Source organism: Jaculus jaculus, chromosome 9, assembly GCF_020740685.1.
Source record: "Jaculus jaculus isolate mJacJac1 chromosome 9, mJacJac1.mat.Y.cur, whole genome shotgun sequence".
In the NCBI taxonomy this organism is placed as follows: Eukaryota; Metazoa; Chordata; class Mammalia; order Rodentia; family Dipodidae; genus Jaculus; species Jaculus jaculus.
This window is the reverse complement of record NC_059110.1, coordinates 68,168,050-68,193,765: the sequence shown is the minus strand read 5'-3', so window position 1 is coordinate 68,193,765 and position 25,716 is coordinate 68,168,050. Positions and strand designations below refer to the sequence as shown.

Sequence of the window (25,716 nt, the reverse complement as noted above, 5' to 3'; positions counted from 1 at the left end):
CCAATCTTGGGCTGGAAAGATGGCTTAGCATTTAAGGTGCTTTCTGGCAAAGCCAAAGGACCCAAGTTCAATTCCCAAGCACCCACATAAAGCCAGATATACAAGGTGGCACATGCATCTAGAGTTCATTTGCAACAGCTAGAGGCCAAGAAAAAAAATTGAATTTCTTCCCACACTAGGGCTGTGTAATATGACACTCTCTGGAGAGGCTGGATGGCAGCTTCCAGTGAGCCCACAGTCATGACAGGAACAGCCAAGACTCTACTGTGTGCTGTGCGGCTGACACACAAGATTCAGTTCTCTGGATACATTAAGGGCATTTTCAACTTACAATTTTATGAAACCAGAGCCCAAGTCCAGGAGTGTCTATTTAGTAAAATATACTTAGGGATCTTGATATTTCAAAAGATTGATGAAAATATAGATTAGAGAGAATGTTGTGTCTCTTCAGAGAAGCAAGAAATAGATGAAGGAACCTATGGCAGCAATAGCAATACAAACATCGGCATATAGATATAGACATAGATGAAGAGCTTTGTGAAGAGAACTGTTTCATGTCATGAGAGATGCCAAGAAGATCCCCTGATCTGCCATCTGCAGGCTGGGGAGCTAGAGAAACAGTTGGTATGATTCCTGTTCCAAGTCTGAAGACCTGAGAGAGGCAGGAGTGGTTTTGCCTGGAGAAATCCAAATGTGAGTCCAAAGGCCCCCCAAACTAAGCATCAATGTATAAGTGCAGAAGAAAACTTAGGTTCCAGCTTAGGAAGACAGGATTCAACCTCGCCTGACCACTGTATTAGGCTGAGAAGCCACACTGGTGACTGTGATCTTTTTTGCTCAGCACACTGGTACAGTGCCAATCTCTTCTGGAAATACCCTCACAAACACACCCAGAAATAATGTTTCACCAGCCTTCTGGGTATCCCTTAGCCTACTCAAGTTAATATACAAAATTAACCCTCACATATCATGTACAATCCTGGGCTTGAAATTGATTTATTAGTTTTGTAACATTGGATACTTTATGTAAATAATTGCTTAGATTATGTATGTAAGTACCTTGCTTCATCATGTTAGATAATAAAGTCACATATCTTTTAACATGTGCTTCCATATTTTCTATCTCACAAAAGGCTTTAAGGAGCTGAGAAGATGGCTGTGAAAGCATCTGAATTTAGATCCCAAGCTCCCACATAAAAGTATGCAGAGGGAGTGGGGGGACAGAAGTGTCACTGGGGCTTACAGATGAGAAACTGCAGGCTCCAAGTTCAGGGAGAAACCTTGTCTCAAGGAAATAAGGCAGAGTGATAGACAGGACATCCAGTATTCTCCTCTGGCCTCTACACATCTACCCTGTACACGTATGTATATGCATATACCACACATGTGCACACACACACACATATACACCACACACAAAAGTGTGAATCTTTTTAACTATTCTGATTAATCTTAGACCGTGACATGATTATTACTTCTCAGTCATAATGGCATTATGAGAGAGAAAACTAGAAAAAAAAAATGATGCACTGGAAGGCCCACTCTTTACTCACCTGATACTACATATACACTTCTCTTTGTATATGCACTAGGTTTCTTTTTCTTTTCCTGACTCCTCTTACTACTAATTCTTAATTCATGACTTGAATCTGAAATGTCCCCCAAACGTCATTTGCAACAAACTTGGTTCCTGGCTGGTGGTAATATGAGGAGGTGGATGAAACTTTAGAAGGTGGAAGTATTTTGAGGAAGCACACATATTCCTTGAAGGATACAGTGAGATCCTGGTCTGTTCATCCCTCCCTCTTTTGTCACGCTGCCAGAGGGTAAGCAGACCAAAATGACTGACCCCAGTGATGTGGCCTGAAACCCCTGAAATCAGGGGTCAGAATAGATCTTTCCTTTTAAGTAATCTTAGTATTTTGTCACACACAGAGGCAAAACACACTCCTCATTCCCTCAATCTCAGGCATTTATACCCCACATCCCACTAGGTAAAAGTAATTCTCCACTGACTTGGGTTACCATCCAGGCTCCCTTTTGCCACTGATGTCTTCTTTGATAAATGCCCTTTGTCATGGTCTTTGCACTTCATCAGAGGCTTTTGACTCATAGTGAATCTAATAGAGAAATCCAGGAATCTAATCATGAAACTTCACAAATATCAATGTAGCAAAAGACTAATTATAAAACAAAACAAAATAAATTTTTAAAAGTTGAAGTTTTTAGATTAAAAGATATAAGAATACATAAAAACATGGTGGCACACGTCTTTAATCCCAGCACTCGGGAGGCAGAGGTAGGAGGATCGCCGAGAGTTAGAGGCCGCCCTGAGACTACATAGTGAATTCCAGGTCAGCCTGAGCCAGAGTGAGACCCTAACTCGAAAAACAAACAAACAACAACAAAAAAAAAGAATATATAAAAACAGATGCAGTATGTGATTTTTTTAATTACAAAGTAAAAACTGAGCCATAAAAGCTTATCACTAGCCTATGTTCGGCAGTCTTGGCTGCATGGGTGCCGAGAGGGACCAATTTTAACAGGATGTAGCACTGTGGCATGCCTAATGAGCATGTTCACTCATGGTATCCAAACTTTTTAAGACAATCTTTATAGCAAGGCTTAAAAAGCCCAAGAATTTATTCATAAACTATAGGACTTACACCACTTCCCAGGAGAAAGATGCTAAAATACGACTCTGTGTGGAAAGGAGTGCCCTTCCAAACTTAGCTTGAATAACATAGTTCTAGAAACCACCGGGTTCCTGGTAAAACTCCAGTATCTGAATCTTAGTGACAGTGCCTTAGAAATTGCTAAGAAATGGGTCACCTGAGAGCTTAAAGTCTAATAGTCAATGGCAATTCTTATTTTCAGAGACTGGTGATGTCCACGAGCAGCAAACACAAGACATTTTCACCTATCATTTGCTAACTTTACCTGAGAGGCTTCACCCAGACCTCTTTAGTACCTCACCTTGGATCACATTCATCTATGTGTCCCATGACTTCTCTACAGGCTGTCCAGCCCTCTGAGTTCTCTTTCATTGGAAACCACTCCAGATGCATGTGCCATTTGTGCATCTGCCTTTACATGGGTACTGGGTTATTGAAATTGGGTCATCAGGCTTTTCAAGCAAACACTTTTAACTGCTGAGCCATCTCTCTAGGCCCCATCTTACGTTTTTGCCACTTGATTTAGGTTAAACTACAGAACATATCCAAAAGGCTTGCCTTCTTATTTCGACAATATCTACATTGAGTGCAGTGGCTACAGTACCCCTGTAGCCACACCTTTACAGCTGGGTAGCTGACTGTCTTCCTCCCAGCTGACATGTAGACCACTGTAACTGAGAATAATCCTGCACCATCTATCGCACTACCACAGGTTTCTCAAAGATTTGAATTTTGTCTCTAATCTCATTACTCAGTCTCCTGGACCTGATGCAGCGCCCCTGAGACACTGTCACTGAGGCGTTAAACCCATGCTTTACCTCCTTCTATCCCATGCTCTTCCCTTGGATGGACACAAGTGGCAAAGATGTTCCAGGGAAAGACAACTGTTAGCTTTGTAGTTCATGGCTGCTCTACCCAGGAGCTACAGATCTCACCTCAGGAGAGCTGCCTGCTTGACACTGAGGATGTCTGCATGTCACACTCCAGATCACATTGTGTATGGCAGTGTGTGGACAGTCCAACCATGTGAAACACCCCCTTTCATCCTGGTCTGTCAAATCCAAGGACAAACAGAATTCTCTGAAAATGTCGTAACTGGGCTTCACACCTACAATGCCCTCTCCCTTCCTCCAAGTTGAAATACATTTCCCCCTAATTAAGAAAGAAATTCATCAATACGGTAACTAGAATTTGTGAATGCAAACTGTGTATTAAATAACATCATAGTGTTTGTGTTCTATTTCTTTGGTGTGATAATGGCATTATGATTTTTACAAAAGTAGTACGATAGTGTGAATGTCTCCAAATATTCTTTTGATTAAATGCCACCAAGGGGCTAGAGAGATGGTTCAGGTTAGGTGCTTCCTTGCAAAGCCTAAAGGCCCAGGTTCAGTTCCGCAGTACTCACATAAATCCAGATGCACAAAGTGGCACATGCATCTGGAGTTTGTTTGCAGCAGCAGGAGACCTAGTGTTTTGTGTCTGTCTGTCTGTCTCTCTCTCTCTCTCTCTCTTCTCCTCTGTGTGTATGTGTGGGTGTGTGTGTGTATCTCTGTTGCTGCCAAGTAAAGAAAAGTACATGGGCTGGAGAGATGGCTGAGTGGTTAAGGCACTTATCTGAAAAACCTAATAACCTGAGTTCTATTCCTCAGTACATGTAAAGTCAGATGCACAAACTGGGATATCTAGAGTTCCTTTGCAGTAGCAAGAGTCTGCTTGCAAATAAATAAATACATATTAAAATACTTTAAAATGATGCTAAGATGATGTTAGGATGTTGTGGTGGTTTGAATAGATGCCCCCAATAGATTCAGGAGTTTACTAAAGCTTGTAATTTAGATCTCCAGCAGCCTGGGTGCAGATGTGTCACTATGGGCAGAACCTATGGTTTAGCCCTAAGGGGTATTTGGGGTGAATCTGGAATCTCTAGCTAAGGATATGCAAAGTGTCTTGAGTTCTGTCATCATGGTGTTTCTATATATGCTTGCTTGTGCTGGTGGTGGTGGCTTTTCTTTCCGCATGGACCTATGAAGTTGGGCCAGCTTCTTCTGCCATTATGGAACTTCACCCAAATCTGTAAGCTTCAATAAATCCCTTCTTCCATAACTGTGTCTGATTTGAAAGTTCATCTCATCAACATAAGGCTGATTGCTACACATTTGGAGCCTTTGGGAGATGGTTAGGTCATACAGGTAAAGCCCTCACAAATGGGTTTAATAATCTTATAAGTGAGACCCTAGAAAGATCATCAATCCTTGTATGTGAGGCTACAGCATACCAGAAGTGAGGACAAGAAGTGAGCCCTCACCAGACCCTGGGTCTGCTGACATCTCACTTTAACAATAGACTCCACCCTCCAGAACTATGAGGAGTAAATATGTTGTTAATGTGCAATCCAGTTTCTGATATTTTGTTGTAGAGCCCCAGATGGAACCAAAATAAATGTCCTTCATAGAAATGGAGAGATGAAGTGTCCCAATGTCTACAACTTCTTTCTTTATTTATTTATTTATTTATTTATTTATTTATTTATTTATTTATGAGAGGCAGATAGAGAGAGATAATGGGCACACCAGGGCCTCTACCCACTGCAGACAAATTCCAGATGCATGTGCCACCCTGTGCATCTGGCTTATATGTATACTGGGGAATCAAACTTGGGTTCCTAGGCTTTTCAGGCAAACACCTTTACCACTGAGCCATCTCTCCAGCCCTACAACTTACTTTTGAATGTCAAAATATTAAAAGAGAAAGATGTAAAGCAAATGTGGCAGAAAGAAGGCTGTCATTACATGTAGACCCTCCACTTTGGAGCAGAGCCACAAACCAAAATAATTATTTTTTCTTCAAAACTTGCCTTCTTGGAGTTGAGGCATTGTTCTAGTGGATAAAGTACTTGCCATGCAAACCTGAGTACCTGAGTTCAGATCCCCAGCACCCAGGTAAAATCCAGGCATAATGATCCATGCCTATAATCCCAACACTGGGGCAGTGGAGATAGGAAGATCCCTGGGGCTCAGTAGCTAGCTAGTGAAGCCAAATTGGTGAGATCATAGTTAGTGAAAGGTAAAAAGTGACTGAGGAAGGCATCCATTGTCAATCTCTGGCCTTACACACACAAGTGCATTTTTGCTTCACCCCACACATACCCCTTACCCAGTCTGTGGTAGTGTTATGAGGAACAGAAAGCAGAATAATAAAAATTTTCTGCAACTAAGGAATCTGGTAAAGGCACTAACCTTCCCAAGTATTAAAGGTTACATAAGTCCTCCACAACAAAGGGAGCCCTGTGTCTTCCATTAGCAGAGATAAAGGGACATCTCAGGAGGTTCTTGTTGGATACTGATCACTGGGGTGAGGGTGGGGGAACTCTTGGGGATCTCTACCACTATAAATGGAAGCTACTGGGACATAGTCCCAGCGCTATTTTAAACTATTAGTAGCCTGTCCCTGGTCCAAATGAAGGAGGGTACGAGAAAGCTAGCGTTTTAAAGGCAGTCTTAGTTAGGGAATGAGGTCCAAAGAGAGAACCAGGAGAAACCACCCCACATGCCATCTTGCCCTGACACAACAGAATTCTTGGCAGAAACAGAACTGGTGTCAGATCAAGATTGATCTACAGAGCCCTGGCTGCCCACAGTCTAGCATGATACCTAGACAGAGACCCAGGTGGGCTGGCTCTGGGATCTGCCCTCCAAACCTACCAACCAATGGGTCTTCCTCTTATCTATAAAGGTTCCTGTCTTCTTCCTGTGCTAACTCCACAGTCTCCACTCAATTCTGCTCCTTTTTTTTTTCTTTCTTTTTTTTTTTTTTTTCATGGTTGGGCTGCTTAGCTCTGCCTCTTTTTGCTAGGCCACAGGGACATAGGTGAGTCTGGCTGCTCCTTTGCTGAATCTGTCTGAGTAATGGGGAGCACATAAAAATATTTCTTGGTCTGGGGAAAGTTGTCTGCTTGCCTCTTCTTTATAGTTTGGGGTAACTTCTTACTTTGACTACATGCATGATTTTCCTCTGGTTTCTGAATCTATCACGTGTGTATTTTCCTTACACCCCAGATCTATCAGTGGGTGCTGTCACCACTCTATGCTTGTTACCTGTGTAAGTTCTTTAAACTTGGGGTTACCATAAGTGTAACTCTTTTTATTACTCATTTCTCCTCTAAATCTCTTTGTCTCTGCTTTGATCTGGCCTCTCACTTTTTCCTTGAGCCTCACTGTTTGTCCTCTTCTGTAAAAACACCTGGAAGAAGCCATGCCAGTTCCTCCTAAGTCTCCCCTACACAAGCTCCTAGATCCTACTTACCACATGCCAGCAGCTTTATACTAATTTCTCTTTAAATGAGTATTTTTCTTAAGTCCATATGCAAGCTCTACTGCAGTTTTTCAAAAAAGAAAAAACCTTCAATTTCACTTAAACCTGACAATTTGTGATGGTCTCCTCAATAAACTTAGTAATTCATAATTATCCTTGTTGAGTTTGTCTTTATTAATTCTTTGTTAAAGATATGACAGAACCCAAACCTTGGGGTTCATAAATCTAGGGAACTCTTTCTGAAACATGGGCTGCATCTGAACAGATCATGTGCTCACCTATACCCTCTAAAGCATGGGGATCTTCACTCCAAGTTTATGCCCATGATCCTGGCTTCTTCAACAACAGCACTTCCAAAGTTGTACTGTTTGGGTGAGAAATTGCAACATTACTCTCCTTCTTGTCATAGTGGGGTAAACTGCTAATACTTTTTTTTTTTTTTCTATATTCTTCAGGAAAGTTAAGACAGAATTTTTTTCAATGAACTCTTGGGAAAAACCTATGACAACACGAGCGACCAGGAAACCTTGAGATCTAGGGCACAACACACATGGAAGCACCCTGTTTAAGGCACTTGTGGAGGCAACTGAGGCTACTATGCTAGACTGCAAAGGCACAGATCATTGTTTGGGCTTCCTGCTGAGAAGTTCAGAAAATCCTTTTCATCAAGTATACAATTTAAAGCCTGGCCTTATACCATCTCCCTTTCTAACCTCTACTGCTTTGAAATTACCTGATAAAATGAAAGAAATTGAGTCCTCTCCATTCCCAATACTATACAATATACGTACTCATTCCTCCAAAGAACATACTTCCTTGAATAATGCATGGTTAAACTAGCTTATTGCTGTTTTGCAAAACCACCTACAAAAATAAATTTCTTAAATTCTGACAAGTAATTAAAGAAGGTTATACAGACAAAAATTTCAAAGACCAACTCAACCACTTCTTTTTCACTGTGAAATCTAAGACCCAGGGAGGAGCTTTACCCAAAATCATATTTAGTTAGCAACAGGTGTGGAACTAGGTAGAACCTCATCAGAGCTATCTTCTCCCACCAACAAGGTACCCCTGCTTGCTCTAAGAGTGTTCTGGATTTAGTCTCCACTTCTCATTTGCTGGCTTCCCAGCGAGGCAGTCATGTTATATGTCTTTCCACAGGGAAGAGTACAGAACTTTGACCAATCCATAAGTTGGCAATAGCTTGTTGTGTAGTCTAGAAGGCTCCTCAGCATCTCACAGGATGGGCAGAGTTATTTCTTCTAGATTTCCTGGAGCTCCAGTACACAGCCCACATCAGACTATAACACCTTCTCTGTGACAGGATCAGAAAGTAGGAAATGCTCCCATGGCGAGTGTCTGTGGCTGTCCCCCGCAATAGGCTGCACAACGTCCTAAAGATAATCAGCTCCAAAGGATGGCCTGGGCCTCCAGTTCTACTCTCATCTTGATCAAACATGTGGCTGCTCATCCTGAACCTGATGGCCTTCATTGTTCTGCTCAGTTGTATGAAGTACAATTGGTGACATTTCCCTGATGGGAACACAAAGAGGAGTTCTGCCTTATAAGACATTCCACTTGGACAGGAAATGAGATGAGGCCATGGAACAAGGCCAGATAAGTGTACAGAAATGTATGGAGAGCAAGGGAGATATGCATGTGTCCTTTTGACAGACAGCACACAGCAGAGAAATCTGACATAGTTTCTCTTACATCTCTGGAAAGCAATAGATGGGATTGCTCATTGTCAAGTTCTAATACATTTCGTTCATTCTCAGTATCAAGATATTGCACTTGCTAAATATCAACAAGCTGCTTCCAGGGAGGTGAGTATCAAAAACCTACAGCAAGGTCCTTAGCTTCCACTACAAGGAAAATGCTCAAATTTTGTTGAATCTCTACAGAAGGTAGCAAACACATGCATCCAAATATGTAAACTGAAGGCAACCAATATGCATAAAGTCTGCTTTTTTAGTATGAAAATATAGAGGTCACTCCAAGGATAACTCATCCCTGTTTCTCAACAGGGATCACTGTGAGAACTGCAGCAGTTAATTCTTCTCCTAGAGGATCATGAGCAGAATTGCTCTTAGGTTCAAATGTTAAGGCAACCAAGAAAATTAGCCTCAAGAAGGTTTTAGTCTGTATCGTTCCAGTACCATTTCAAATTAGGCCTTGAATACTAGGGCCCAAAACTCTTGAGATGAAAAATTTTTATTCCTATCAACCAGCCACCTCAGTGCCTGGGCTTCTCTCTTTGACTGCTGGAAGCTGGGGATCCATATCTCTCGCAATGAGCTGCCATGCCCAGCCAGAGGAACTGGAGATGAGAAGGTAAATGTGGTAGGCTCAGGGCAACTCAAGTGCATAGCCTCTGCCTTCCATCGTTTGAGTGGTAAACCCTGCATTGAGAGAAGGGAAAAAGAACTTAGACCATAAGGAAACATGTTTCTGTCCCACAAGACTAGAACTTAGCATACCTTTCTGTAAAGCAAATACCTTTCTTGCATAATCTACACAGTTCTATTGCTTACAAGTTGAAGGGAAAGAAAGCATCTATACTGACACCACTCCATGTACTGGACACTGCCAAGCACTGTTATATATTGTCTCATTCATTTCTGTGGCCAGCAAATGAAATAAATACAACTACATCGTTTTACAGAGGTGGGAAATGGAATTCCAAGTTATTATTAGCATACATAAGATGAACCTATTCTCTCGGATTCTAAAGATTTCCTTTCTCTTTTATTTGTTATCTTATTAGTTTTATTTTCAGCCAGCACTCTACCCTCTTCCTCATAAGAAAACTTTTGTTTAGGTGTGTACCTGTTTATGGCATATGGACGTGTGTTAAATATGCATGCCCTGTGCACATGACTGGAAGCCACAGGAAGACACTGAGTGTCCTCTTCTATCACTCTTCCACCTGATTTCCCTGAGACAGAGTCTGTCACTGAACCTGTAGCTCACTGGTTTTCAGTTAGACTAGCTGACCAGGAAGCCAAGCAATCCTCCTGTCTCTGTCCCCTCAGCGTTAGGGTTCCGGGCACGTGAGGCTGGGCCTGGCTGTCCACCTGGGTGCTGAGGACTGAACCCAGGTCCTCATACTTGTGCAGCAGCAATTCTCACACAGATGGCCATCTCTCCAGCTGGGGAATATGTTTTTATGTGCTTAATATACTTTTTGATACTTTTATGTCTTTTTATAAAATGTGCTCTTATTTTCTAGACACTGCTTTTTTAAATTTCTTTATTTTTTGCAATTCATGAACCTTTATTCAAGCCAACATTCAAATACTATCTCAAGGATAAAATTCTGTTGCAGCAAAACCAATTAAATAATTCCAAATATATAAAAACATTTAAAAATCGGTCTTGTTATAAGTGATACTTTACCCATACTCAAGTTATCTGTTACATTTCATTGCACCAAATAAACAGAGAAGACCATATTTAGTCAACTAGATATTCATTTTTAATTGACTTATATGCTATTACATATCTTGCTGTACTTGCTACTTTTTCACCCAGCATTATTTTACACCATCTGTGTGTTCCAGGCAGTGTTGCACTGAACAGGGCCAATGAGCATAGAGGTGCTGGTTATGGAAACTCTTCCCTTCTTCCTGAAACCCACTCCCACAATGGTAGCAGGCAAGGCTTCATGATTCAAGCAGTACAATGAAGGATCCTTTTCTGGGGAATAGGATATGTTTAACTCAAATGATCTACCTGGAAAACACCCAAGAAATATTACCCTGTGTTGCAGTTATCTGGTAGAAAACACCTGACCAAGAGTAGCTTGTTAGAGGAAAGGGTTTATGTTGGAGGGGAAGCTCCATGATGGCAGGGCATACAGATGACATGAGCAAAGGATGGACATCACCTCTTGGCCAACATCAGGTGGACATCAGCAGCAGGAGAGTGTGCCAAACACTGGCAAAGGGACTAACTGTAACATCCATAAGGCCACCCCCCACAATACATCACCTCCAGGAGACTCCAATTCCCAAACTTCCTCCAGCTGGGGAACTAGCATTCAGAAGACAAGCTTATGGGGGATACCTGAAGCATACCACCACATTCTGCCCCTGGCCCACATAAACTTATAATCATCATGATGTTGAATGCAATGCACTCAGTCCAACATTAAAAGTCTCCATAGTTTTTACAATCCCAATGATGTTTGAACATCCCCATAGTCCAAGTTCTTTTAACTGAACTGTAATGCCAAACAATGATGATGATGATGGCACAGAATAAATATTCACACTGCAAAAGACAGCATTTGGCATAGCAAAGAAATTTTCAACCAATAAAAGATTTAAAACAAACAGGGAAAACATCAAACTGTGTCGCTCCAAGTCCAACAATTCTAACCAGTTACAAGTTTCCAAGTCCAATAATTCTAATAAATGATGAGCCTCTGGAGTTCCAATTCCACCCCTCCAGCTAGGCAATTCACAATCCCAGAAAAATTCATCTGGTGCTGACAGCTTACCTTGGCAGCCATTCCCATAATCCTGGCATCTCCACTAGGTCTCCATTGCAACCTATGGTTCATCCTTATGGTTCCATTGGGCCACCACACAGGTAATCCAACAAGCCTGCTTCACATTGCCCATGGACACTTCCAAAATACAAATCTATGTGGCAAATTCAATGACTATCTCTTTCCTGCATTTGTTATACTCCATAGTACCAGGTGGGCTACCAACCTGTTAATCCAGAGGTGAATAAAACAGACTTTGAAGAACAGGACACTCCTTCAGTATGAGTCCCCTTCAAAGGAGTCTGCATACTGCCTGTTGTCCCAGTAGAGATCAACTGGCCCAATCTCAATGTTTGTAATCTCTCAAACAACTGAAGCTGTATGGGCAGCAATTTTGGCCTGAAGATTTCATTTTTTTTCTGTGCCACATTCATCTGCTAAAACCAGTCCATTTCTAGGCAACGCACCCTGAACAAGTTCACAGGACACAGGCAGGCAAGACACAAGCAGAATTCAACAAGTCTCTCACAAAAATTGCTTCTAGCTCAGTCCCAACAAGGTTCTTTCTTACCCTCATAAGCCAACCCTCAAAATTCATAGTACTTACTGCATTCAGGTCTTTCAACTCTAACCACAATAGTCCATCAAGCTGAACTTACTGCACTGCAAGGCATCAATTTGAACTCCAAGGTTTCAACTTCTTCTACTTTCCTCCACAAAATCAGTTCCAACAGACCAAAGTCAAGTTTCTAACAGTATTGAGCCCACTCCTCTGGTACGAATTTTACTGTTACAGTCAGCTTCACTTTGCTGTCAGAAAATACCTGACCAAGAGCAGCTTGTGGGAGGAAAGGATTTATTTTGGCTTAGAGACTGGAGGAGAAATGCTTTGATGGCAGGAAAGTCAATGGCATGAGAAGAGGCTAGACATTAGTCAACATAAGGTAGACAATAGCAGCAGGAAAGTGTGCCAAACACTGGCAAGGGAAAGCTGACTGTAACAACCATAAGACCACCCCCAACAATACACCACCTCCAGGAGGCTCCAATTCCAAAACTGCCACCAGCTGGGGACCTAGAACTCATAACACATACATTTATGAAGACACCTGCCTGACTCAAACCACCAGACCCTGCAATTAGGTTCAGAGTCAATATGTCCTACTCAGATTTATAACTCCCAAACCACCCTATTATGAGCAAGTTGCCATAACTATAAAACATCTGAGAAATGTACATAAACAACAGACACTGGCAAGGACATGAGATATTTAGAAGACTTTTAAAAAGTGATAGCATCAGAGGAGATTTCCGGTTAAGATGGCGGCGTAGGTACCACGACAAAGCAGCCTAGGGGGGAAAAAAGACCAAAAAAACTCAGCAAAATACAAACTTTTACTAAAAAGTGGGGTGTATAGGAAATTGAAGCAGCACGAGAGAAGTAGAAGAGATCAAGAGCATCCAGAGCCCGCACAGGCCGGCAAAAGTGGCTCTGACAGCTCGGACAACCACCGCAGCGGCGGCGCACCAGAAAGCTGCCAGGCTCGGCTTCAGCCACAGGAAAAGCCAGGTGTGGGAGCTTCCCCTCACACCGGCGCTCTCCGCAACTCAGGAAAAATGAAGGGAGAGCGGCAGTGAACAACGGAGGAGCAGAACATGAGGTAGAAGAACACGTGGAGCAGCCAGAACCAGAGCAGCTGCGGCTCCCTCCCCTCACCCACTGCCTGAGCCCAGCTCTGGTGAACAGAGCAGCAGTCCTGGGACCTGGCCACGCCAACTTGAGCCAGCAGCAGGACCCAAGCAGGAGCAGAGTTCGGCAGAAACATCAGTGGCTCCAGAACCAGTAACAGCGGCCCAAGCAGTAGCAGCTCCAGTCGTGGCAGCAGCGGTAGACACAGCAGCAGCAGACCCAGGAGGGGCAGCAGCAGCAGATCCCGCAGCAGCTGCTTCAGTGGCAGCAGCAGCAGTGGACACAGCAGCAGCAGCTTCAGCAGCAGTGGTGGCTCCAGCAGTGGCAGCTACAGCAGCAGCAGAGGCAGCAGCACCAGCAGTGGGTCCAGCAGCAGCACCTTCAGCAGCAGCGGCTACAGACCCAGCAACAACAGCTTGAACAGCAGCAGTTCCAAAAGCAGGGGTGCTGATCTGCAGGGCCACACTTGCCAGGCTCAGTTTGCCCCGCAGGAAAAGCCAGTGCCCAGCTACAGAAATCAGAACAGCAGCCCGACAACCCAGGCAGCAAATTGACTGAGACCACAATCATCCAAGGTAACTGGGATTGTACCAGGGAATGGTCTCACATGGTCGCAAGCTGACTTGGATCCCTCAACAGACCAGAAATCTTAACCTCTTTGTTGATAGAAGATCTGGTCGTTATAATAACTACTCTTGCATACATACTCGGGGCTGTTTTTGATTGAATGTGTACAGTGTTTAGTTAAATATTATAATCTACCTGTATTTTATTCTACTCAGCTGGCTTGAATACTCCTATAGCAGGGAAACTCAACCCCTAAGAACATCTTTGTAGATACTCTAAGAGTCTTAAGAGCCACACCTAACACCTTAAGCTCCTACCCTGAAAATATATAACATCAAATCAATTGATACAGCTAAGAACACCCAGCTAGCGAGAAAATCCAAGTATTAACTTAATCCAAGATGCAAAAATATATACATTATAACACAAGAAACACTAAAAAGCAAGACGATATAAATCCACCTAAAAGCATTAATGCATCAGAAATGTCCTCCAGTGAGAACGAGTTAGAGGAAATGCCTGAGAAAGAGTTCAAAAGAATGATTATAAATATGTTCAAAGAGGTCAAAGAACACATCAAAACAATCAAAGAAGAAATCAAAGAGGAAATCAAAGGAATCAAAGAAGATACAGGATACCAATTTAATGAAATAAAGAAGGCAATACAAGACATAAATAAGGAAATAGAAATAATAAAGAAAAACCAGTCAGAATTATTAGCAATGAAGAACACAGTTAATGAAATAAAAAACTTTGTAGAAAATCTCACCAGTAGGATGGATGAGGGAGAAGACAGAATATCTAAGCTAGAAGACCAGGTGGCATATCTAATACAGTCGAACAAAGACAAATACAAACTTATAGAAAAGTATCAGTAGGAATTTCAAGATATTCAGGACACTATGAAAAGAGCCAATATAAGAATTCAGGGCATAGTAGAAGGAGAAGAATTACACTCCAAAGGCATAGTAGGGGTCTTCAACAAAATCATAGATGAAAATTTCCCCCAAAATTGGGAAAGAGGTGCCAGTGCAGATACAGGAAACCTTTAGAACACCAGCCAGACAAAACCTGCAAAGAACCTCTCCTCGCCATATTATAATCAAACTTCCAAACACACACACCAAAGAAAAAATATTGAAAGCAGTTAGAGAGAAAAATCAAGTTACCTACAAAAGCAAGCCCATCAGGATTACAGCAGATTATTCAGCACAAACTTTTAAAGCCGGAAGGGCTTGGGGTGATATATTCCAGTTTCTGAAAGATAACATTTGTCAACCAAGGTTACTTTATCCTGCCAAGTTATCCATTCAAATAGACGGAGAAATAAGGACATTCCATGACAAAAGCAGGTTAAAGGAGTATTTGAAGACAAAACCAGCTCTAGAGAAATTACTTGATAGAATCCTCCATGCTGAAGAAAAGGAAAAGCACACATATAAGGAACCTAGAAAAAACAAGCAATACTCAAATACTAGTTAACAGAAGAGAGCACAGGTAGAACTGGAACCACAAAAAAAAAAAAAAAAGGCAAACATAAATACACACCTTTCAATAATATCTCTTAATATCAACAGCCTCAATGCCCCAACGAAAAGACATAGATTCACAGACTGGGTTAAAAAGCAGGATCCTACAATTTGTTGTCTCCAAGAAACTCACCTTTCTACAAAGGATAGACATTACCTTAGGGTGAAAGGTTGGAAGACGGTGTTTCAAACAAATGGGCCTAGAAAACAAGCAGGGGTTGCTATCCTAATATCAGACAAGGTAGACTTTAGTCCAACGTTAGTCAAGAAAGATAAGGAAGGTCACTTTATACTGATTAAGGGCACACTACAACAGGAGGACAGTACAATCCTAAACATGTATGCACCTAACATGGGGGCTCCCAAATTCATCAAAAAAAAAAAAAAAACACTATTAGAACTAAGGTCACAGATAACACCAAACACAGTGGTGGTGGGTGACTTTAACACCCCACTCTAATCAACTGACAGATCATCCCGGGAAAAAAAAAAAAACAGAGAGGCAACTGGACTAAATTAGGTCATAGAAGGAATGGACCTAATAGATATATACAGGACATTTCATCCAAAGGCTGCAGAATATACATTCTATTCAGCAGCACATGGAACATTCTCTAAAATAGACCAGATATTAGGACACAAAGCAAATCTTAACAAATTCAGGAAAATTGAAATAATTCCTTGCATTCTATCTGACCAGAATGGAATTAAACTACAAATCAGTAGCAAGAAAGGCTATAGAGCATACACAAAATCATGGAAACGAAACAATACACTACTAAATGATGAATGGGTCAATGAAGAAATCAAAAAGGAAATCAAAAAATTTATAGAGTCAAAGGATAATGAGACAACATACCAAAATCTCTGGGACACAATGAAGGCAGTTCTAAGAGGTAAATTTATAGCCTTAAGTGCCTATATTAAGAAATTAGAAAGGTCGCAAGTAAACGACCTAATGCTTCACCTTAGAGCCTTGGAAAAAGAAGAACAAGGTAGACCAAAAATCAGTATGTGTGAAGAAATAATAAAGATTAGGGCAGAAATTAATGAAATAGAAACAAAAAAAAAACAATCCAAAGAATTAATGAAACAAAGAGGTGGTTCTTTGAAAGGATAAACAAGATTGATAAACCCTTAGCAAATCTGACCAAAAGAAAGAGAGAAGAGACACAAATTAATAAAATCAGAGATGAACAAGGTAACATCACAACAGATTCCAGAGAAATTCAAAAAATCATAGGGACATACTATAAAAGCATATACTCCACAAAGTATGAAAATCTAAAAGAAATGGATGATTTCCTTGATCTATATGACCTACCTAAATTAAATCAAAATGAGATTAATCACTTAAATAGACCTATAACAAACATGGAGATCCGAGCAGTTATCAATAATCTCCCAACTAAAAAAAGCCCAGGCCTGGATGGATTCACTGCTGAATTTTACCAGACTTTTAAGGAAGAGCTAACACCATTGCTTCTTAAGCTTTTCTAGGAAATAGAAAAAGAAGGAATTCTACCAAACTCCTTCTATGAGGCCAGAATCACCCTGATACCAAAACCAGGCAAAGATAGAACAAAAAAGAAAATTACAGACCAATCTCTCTCATGAACATAGACGCAAAAATTCTCAACAAAATATTGGCAAACAGAAAACAAGAGTATATCAAAAAGATCATTCACCCTGACCAAGTAGGCTTTATCCCAGAGATGCAGGGATGGGTCAACATACACAAATCTATACATATAATACATTACATAAATGGGTTGAAGGATGAAAATCACATGATCTTCTTATTAGATGCAGAGAAAGCATTTGACAAAATCCAACATCCCTTCATGATAAAAGTCCTATAGAGACTGGGAATAGAAGGAACATATCTCAATATAATAAAGGCTATTTATGACAAACCTACAGCCAACATATTACTAAATGGGGAAAAACTGGAAGCTTTTCCACTAAAATCAGGAACAAGACAAGGGTGTCCACTGTCCCCACTTTTATTTAATATAGTTTTGGAAGTCTTAGCCATAGGAATAAGGCAAGAGACACACACAAAAGGGATACAAATTGGAAAGGAAGAGATCAAGTTATCATTATTTGCAGATGACATGATTCTATACATAAAGGACCCTAAAGACTCTACTAGCAAACTGTTAAAGCTGATCAAAACCTACAGCAATGTAGCAGGATACAAAATAAATACACAGAAATCAGTAGCCTTCATATATGCTAACAACAAACACACAGAGGATGAAATCAGAGAATCACTCTCATTCACAATTGCATCAAAAAAAATAAAATACCTTGGAATAAACCTAACCAAGAAGTAAAGAATCTCTACAATGAGAACTTTAAAACACTCAAGCGAAAAATTGCCGAAGACACTAGAAAGTGGAGAAACATCCCTTGTTCCTGGATTGGAAGAATCAATATTGTGAAAATGGCAATCTTGCCTAAAGCAATCTACACATTTAATGCAATCCCTATCAAAATTCCAAAGGCTTTCTTCATGGAAATAGAAAAAACAATCCAAGAATTCACTTGGAATCACAAAAAAACTCGAATATCTAAAATAATACTGAGCAACAAAAATGAGGCAGGTATCACCATACCTGATTTTAACCTATACTACAGAGCCATAGTAACAAAAACAGCATGGTACTGGCACAAAAAACAGACATGTAAATCAGTGGAACAGAATAGAGGACCCAGATGTAAGCCCAAGTAGCTATAGCCACCTGATATTTGATAAAAATGCCAAAAATACTCAGTGGAGAAGGGACAGCCTCTTCAGCAAATGGTGTTTTGAAAACTGGATATATATCTGCAGAAGGATGAAAATAGATTCTTCTCTCTCGCCATGCACAAGAATTAAGTCCAAATGGAATAAAGACCTTAACATCAGACCTGAAACTCTGAAACTGCTAGAGGAAAAAGTAGGGGAAACCCTTCAACATATTGGTCTTGGCAAAGACTTTCTAAATACAACCCCAATTGCTCAGGCAATAAAACCACAGATTAATCACTGGGACCTCATGAAATTACAAAGATTTTGCACTGCAAAGGACACAGTGAAAAAAGCAAAGAGGCAACCTACAGAATGGGAAAAAGTCTTCGCCAGCTATATATCTGATAGAGGATTAATATCTAAGATATACAAAGAACTCAAAAAGTTAAATAATAAGGAACCAAACAAGCCAATCAAAAAATGGGCTATGGAGCTAAATAGAGCATTCTCAAAGGAAGAAATATGAATGCCATATAAGTATCTAAAAAAAATGCTCTTCGTCACTAATCATCAGGGAAATGCAGATTAAAATTACATTGAGATTCCATCTCAATCCTGTCAGATTGGCCACCATCATGAAAACAAATGATCATAAATGTTGGCGGGGATGTGGAAAAAGAGGAACCCTTCTACACTGCTGGTGGGAATGCAATCTGGTCCAGCCATTGTGGGAAACAGTGTGGATGTTCCTAAAACAGCTAAAGATTGATCTACCATATGACCCAGCTATAGCACTCCTAGGCATATATCCTAAGGACTCATCTCATTTCCTTAGAAGTACGTGCTCAACCATGTTTATTGCTGCTCTATTTATAATAGCTGGGAAATGGAACCAGCCTACATGTCCCTCAACTGATGAGTGGATAATGAAGATGTGGCACATTTATGCAATGGAGTTCTACTCAACGGTAAAGAAAAATGAAGTTATGAAATTTGCAGAAAAATGGATGGACCTGGAAAGGATTATACTAAGTGAGGTAACCCAGGCCCAGAAAGCCAAGCGCCACATGTTCTCCCTCATATGTGGATCCTAGCTACAGATGATTGGCCTTCTGCATGAGAACGAAAATACTTAGTAGCAGAGGCTAGTAAGTTAAAAAGGAGACATAAAGGGAAGAGAAAGGAAGGGAGGAGGATACTTAATAGGTTGATATTGTATATATGTAATTACAATGATTGTAATGGGGAGGTAATATGATGGAGAATGGAATTTCAAATGGGAAAGTGTGGGGGTGGGGAGGGAGGGAATTACCATGGCATATACTTTATAATCATGGAAAATGTTAATGAAAATTTTTAAGAAAAGTGATAGCCTCAACAAGAGAGATAAAAGAAGGCCAATGAAATAAATATCAGATAACAGAAAATAAATGTTCAGCGAACAAAAACAAAATGAAACTCTAGGAATTAGAGACACAACAAAACCTGAAATGAAGCAATCAAAAGAGTTGAGTAACAATGCTGAGAAATCATCCATTATACATAAATAAGATAAGGAACTGGAAAAACTATTTGAATATTGGCTTTCCTGGATGTGCCCAACATTAGATCAGCCCTGGGGGTCCAATGGGTAATTATCTAGAACTCCAGCAGAGATTAGACAGCAAACATCCATGAAAATAATCTTAAAAAAAATTACCTCGGTGAAGAAGGACTTTGGTTTTAGATATGAATACCCCACCAAGAGCCAAATGCATGTGGGACACAGTTTCTTCAGAACACAGAAAGAAATTCTACAACCGATGGTTAGGAAAAGTCCAATTCAAGCACCAGAACTTAGGATGGCCTTGTAGCTCCTTATAGCAATAGTAGAACTGAAGAAGCAATAGTGAGATTCCCTGTGTTAAGTGTAGTGGGTAATACTGGAAAGAGGAAAAAGACATTTTCACAGAGTTAAAATATCTTCTTAGCCGGGCGTGGTGGCGCACGCCTTTAATCCCAGCACTCGGGAGGCAGAGGTAGGAGGATCGCCATGAGTTCAAGGCCACCCTGATGTGACAGAGTTAATTCCAGGTCAGCCTGGACCAGAGTGAGACCCTACCTCGAAAAACCAAAAAAAAAAAAAAAAAAATCTTCTCTCTAAACTTGCTAAAGATGAGCTGGAGAGATGACTCAGCAGTTAAGGTGCTTGCCTGCAAAGCCTAATGAAGTGAGTCAGATTCCCCAGTACCTACATAAAGACAGATGGACAAAGTGACATATACATCTGGAGTTTGTTTGCATTGGCTGGAGGCCCTGGCAACTAACTAACTTCTCTCTCTCTCTCTCTCTCTTTGTCTCTCTCTCTCTCTCTCCCCCCACCCCATCTTTCTCTGCTTGAAAATAAATAAAAATTTAAAATATTTTTTAGGGCTGGAGAGATGGCTTAGCAGTTAAGTGCTTGCCTGTGAAGCATAGGACCCCGGTTCGAGGCTCGGTTCCCCAGGTCCCACGTTAGCCAGATGCACAAGGGGGCGCACGCGTCTGGAGTTCATTTGCAGAGGCTGGAAGCCCTGGCACACCCATTCTCTCTCTCTCCCTCTATATGTCTTTCTCTCTGTGTTTGTCACTCTCAAATAAATAAATAAAAAATTTTTTAAAAAATAAAAATATTTTTTAAACTTGCCAAAGAGCTGGGAATAAGTGGCAATATAGTACTCAGTGCTACATGAGACATCTCCAGCCTGCCTGCAAGGCCATGGAAGCATCATAGAAGAGTGGGGTTAAAAGAATGCGAGCCACAGGTTGGGGAGGAGTACTCTGAGACACTGTCCTCCTGACACGCAGTGGTCGTTGAATTTATGGCCTTATAGCAGCTGTTGGCTATTATTACCTACACAAAACCTGCACAACATTGATCCCATCAACATTTTGACATGAATGAGAGAGGAGAGAGAGAAAAGGACATCAAGATAGAAGAGATGAGTTGGAAAGACAAAGGCATTCAGTGAAATGAGAGTCAAGGAAGGAGGACAAAAATAGCAATTGGAGAAGGATTATAATCAAACGATAGAATGGACATGTACAAAAATTCTCCATAAAACAGGAAAAAAACGAATCTTAAAAAGAAAACTCCCCTCAGATATGTATTAATTACTTTGCTGGTTGTAGTATTGTTTCACGTATTCTGTTTGCATGCTTTTTTGAACTTCTCAAAGTTTTGGAATCCCAAACAATTTCTTCTGTCTTTTCTTCCACATCTGAGGTCCTATCTTCCACATAACTAAGTATGTTAGTGAGGGTTTCTAGAGGGGCTTTTATAAGCTCTGTTTGATTTTTGTTTTTCTGTTGTATTTTTCTGTACTATCTCCATTGCTTTGTTGAGTACCAATTTCATGTCATGGTTTGCTTTTCTTGGTGCTTCTTGGAATTCATTCATACATTTAGTCATGCCTTCATCAAGCTTAATCAGCTGATTATTGAGCTCTTCTATTTGTTGACTTACCTTCAATTCATTTATCTCTCTATTGAAGTTTCTTTGGTTTCCATCAATTAAATTAAACCTAGTGACAAAAGCTGTGTGCTATAAAAGTTGATCCCACTCAATTTTATTTATGAATTGTTTGGTTTTTTGATGATTTGCTTCCAGTTCAGTAATTCACTTGGTCAAGATCACATAGCTTATTGTACTTTCCTTTTGGGACTCTATTTCTGTTGTCTACTCTATGTTTTCACTGGAGGCTTCCATTGTGGGGCTTGCCAATCTTAGTGGAGATTTCTCAGTTTGTTGTTTTTCATTGTGGTCTACCCATTTCAGGGTAAAAGTCTTGTTTTATTAAAGAGGACACAAAAGTTTGTCCTTGTAGAATCTTCACTGAGTGATCTGTTTGGGGTTTGAACCAGAGTGGAGTAGGATGGCTTTGTATCCACAGATGCACAGGTTGTGGAGGGTACAAGTGTACTAGCAGCCCTGGGCTGGTAGCTGATAGGAGAGCTGTGGTTGGAGGTCCAGAATCTCTTTGGCCCAGAATGCCAGATGTGCCTTGACTGTGGGGCTGCCCAGGGTCACTAGCACTTGCTTCTGTTCCCCTACTGTACCCAGCTGAGCAGGTTGTTCAGGACAACTGGTACCTCTAGTGGGTGGATGTCAGATATTTGTGTTCCTAGTCTGGGGCAAAAGCGATGCTCCAAAGAGGTACTGATAGACATCTGCTGGTGGTGGTAAAGTGGAGTTGGGTTGGGTAGGTGGGAGTGGGGGTTCCAGGTTAGATCAACTAGGCCATACCAGGTCTGAGGAAGTGGCAAGTGTGGGATATAGGTGTGGAGGCAGCCTGCCATGTGGCTTGGCATAATCAGAGGAGGCAGCCAAACCTGGAAAGAACCACTGAGACTGGCAGGGAGGGATCAGGGGCCAGTGGCTGGCATGGAGCAGAAGAAGTGTGGGAATGCACTGGGGCCAACAGTGCAGGCTGAACTGGAAGTGTGGGCCCTAACTCTAGCACTATAGGGATGCAGTGGCCAGTTGCATGGGATGGGACTAAAGTGGGTGGTGGGCAGAAGCATGAGATCACCTAGCTTGGAGGCTACATGGGTTCCGGCAGTTGCGTCCTAGCTGTGCTGGAGAGTGTAGAAATAGGCAGATTCCCAAATGTGTGCCCCCATGGTCTGCTAGGACCTACTAGTACTGGTGTCCCACAGTTCTGATCTGATTTCACCCCCAGAGCTCTAGCATGGTTATAAGTTCTAAACGTCTCCTTATTTTTCTACTTTTTTCATTTTTAACAATTTATTGGGTACTTAATGCAAACATTATAAATATAAACTAGTTTGTAACATTTTGATATAGGTATTAATATTATCCCTACTTACAAATGAGCAAACATGGGCAAAAAAGAAGTCAATTAGTTCAATTACTACTGTTTCTAATGAAGAACCGGCTAAGAACTCAAATGCTAACAATCTGATTCTAGTGTCTGCCAAGATGTTTACTTCTTAAGGACACTGATTAAGAGTTCCATTTAAAAACTAAGAAGTAAAAGGGGAAAAAACAGAGCTGGTTGTGGTGGTGCACGCCTTTAACCCCAGCACTCAGGAGGCAGATGAAGGAGGATTGCTGTGAGTTCAAGGCCACCCTGAGACTACAGAGTGAATTCCAGGTCAGCCTGAGCTAGAGTGAGACCCTACCTCAAAAAAACAAAAACAAATAATAAAAAATAAAAAGTCATATTTTAATAGTTAATAGAAATTAAAGGAACAATTAATGCCTTAATAGCTTAAAGGGGGTTAATTTTCTACTTTTATAAAACATTTTTTAAGTCAGTGGCAAGATGCCTTCAAAATTATGATAAAAACTTACATTTTCATAGTTTATGCTCAGCTACTTCTTATATTTTATAGTAGATGAAGACATTTCATGTACTTATCAGAAAGTTAGTGGAGTGTGATCAACTAAAACACAAGAATAAACTAACAAGGAAGAAAACATGGACTAAATAAACAGAAGTGTCAACAAAAGGCATAGAGAAAGGGAATCCCCAAAATGCTATGGAAGGAAGACCTTGATCTGTTGCTATACACCTGTGTAGACAGCAGTAAGTGACTGGGAGTAGTTACAAGGCTTGGAAGAAATCTATTCAGAGAGAAGTAATGAACATATGGCAAGAGTTTCAGACCAAATACCTGAGAAACAGCTTAAGAAAGGAGGACCTAATTTTTCTCAGGTATCAGTTTCAGTCATCATGACAGAGAGTGTGGTAGAACAGAACTGTTCAACTCATGACAGCCAGAAAAGCAAATGAAAACAGGAAGGTACCAGGGCAAGACACGCCCTTTGGGAGAAGCCCTCGGTGACCTACTTCTTCCAGCCAGGCCTTACTTTCTAGTTTCCACAATCTTTCCACACTCTACTCAAAGTGTGATTAATTATATTGATCATATCAGAGGCCTTGTGAGTGAATAATTTCTGGAAATACCCTCAGATATACCCAGAAGTGTCCTTTACTAATCTCAGAGGCATCTCTCAGTCCAGTTGAGTTGACAGTCATGATTAGCTATCACACTTGCTGTATATGAACACCTTCAGATAAGAGTTAAACAATCAGGACTGGAGAGATTGCTCAGTTGTTAAGGCAATCACTTACCTGCAAAACTAAGGACCCAAGTTCAATTCCCCAGTACCCACATAAAGCAGGATGCACAAGGTGGTGCATGCACCTGGAGTTCATTTGCAGTGGCTTGATATTCTCTCTCTCTCTCTCTCTCTCCCCCCTTCCCTCTCCTTCCTTCTCTACATCAAATAAATAAATATTAAAAAAAAAAACAATTAAGAAAGGTGTGGTGGCACACACCTTTAATCCCAGCACTCTGGAGGCAGAGGTATCGGTTCTAAGCCACCCTGAGACTACATAGTGAATTCCAGGTCAGCCTGGGCTAGAGAGCAAGACCCTACCTCAAAAAACCAAAAAGGAAAAAAAGAGTTAAACAATCAGCAAAATCTTTGGTTAGTGACAAGTCCATAGAAAAATATTAAGAAAATTATTAATTACAAGGAAACAAAAAGTTGTACAGGTAAGCGGGGGAGCATGGTGTAGCAGTTACTTTCACATTGCTGGGACAAAACACCCAACCAGAAGCAGCTTGTGGAAGGAAAGCATTTATTTCCAGCTGATAGCTTTGAGGAGAACTTTCAGCATGGCAGGAGCAGGCAGCTGGGCCTTATTAAATCTTAATATCAGCAGGGAAGAAGTAGATAGACTGAACTGCGTGAGGCAAGCAAGGCTGGGCTATAACCCTGCAACCCCACCCACAGCAGTACAATTCCCCCAACAAGACTCCACAACTTTAACAAGTGTTCCAGTTGCTGGGGATTAAGGAAGAGACTAAATCACAAACATGTGGCACGTTTTACATTCAAATCCCCATTACTTAATATACTAAATGTTCCATCACTGAATAGGTTGATAGTCATAATAATATAAACATGACTGTTAAAAATTATTAAAATGGCTCTAGAAGTTTCAAATAAATGTCCAAATGATTAAATAATCAGTTAATATTGTTGTTTCTGAGGAGGAAAGAAAGAAAAAGTAGTGACAAATGACTTATTTCTTATTAACTAAAGTTTTAGAAGTATTCAGTTCTTTCACCTATGTACATGAGTATCTTTTTCTAAAAATAAAATATTTAATGTAAAAATAACATTGATGTATCAGCTTTATAATTATTATAATCCAGACCTATCCTAAATGTAGAGAATAGAGCAGTAAAAGCAATCTGGAAATAACAACACAGTATTGATGTTATTTATGATTAGATCAGCAAACTATGAGAAAATACTAGGGGTGTTTACCCTGAGGGAGAAAGGACTTGGAATGTAATTTTGAACATCTAGGGAATATGGGTATAAGTATGAATTCATTTACTTGGTAAAGCACAAAGGAAAGACCTCCCTCAGCCCTCGCTCTCTTAGTTGGGCTTCTGAGGGCCTGGTACAGTCAATGGAGAACTGGAGCATCACCTCAGTCCATAAGCAAGGCAGCCTCTGGTTAGAAGCCCTGTCTCCAGAGTACCTTCCTGCACAAAGAACCAAGTAGAGACCAGAAGAAAGGTTAATGAAACCGGAGCATGAGGGAAGACTAGTACATCTGGAGGGGAAAATGCAAAACCAGTCACAACAAGGCCAGTTGTTTCTAAGGTGTAATTTTTAAAGATTTTTTCAAGCTGGAGAGATG

General features: G+C 40.8%; 1 protein-coding gene across 2 annotated transcripts in view; it reads right to left on the bottom strand.

The window, feature by feature from the left end:
• Window positions 1-6,459: 6,459 nt before the first annotated feature.
• Fut10 (fucosyltransferase 10) overlaps window positions 6,460-25,716 on the bottom strand; it is a 175,623-nt gene continuing 156,366 nt past the window's right edge. The window contains exon 5 of one of the 2 annotated variants that reach the window (XM_045158681.1): window positions 6,460-9,391. In XM_045158681.1, coding sequence (XP_045014616.1) covers window positions 9,158-9,391 — 234 coding nt within the window. In that variant the 3' untranslated portion in view covers window positions 6,460-9,157. The remainder of the gene's footprint in view (window positions 9,392-25,716) is intronic. The other variant, XM_045158682.1, reaches the window with a different exon arrangement.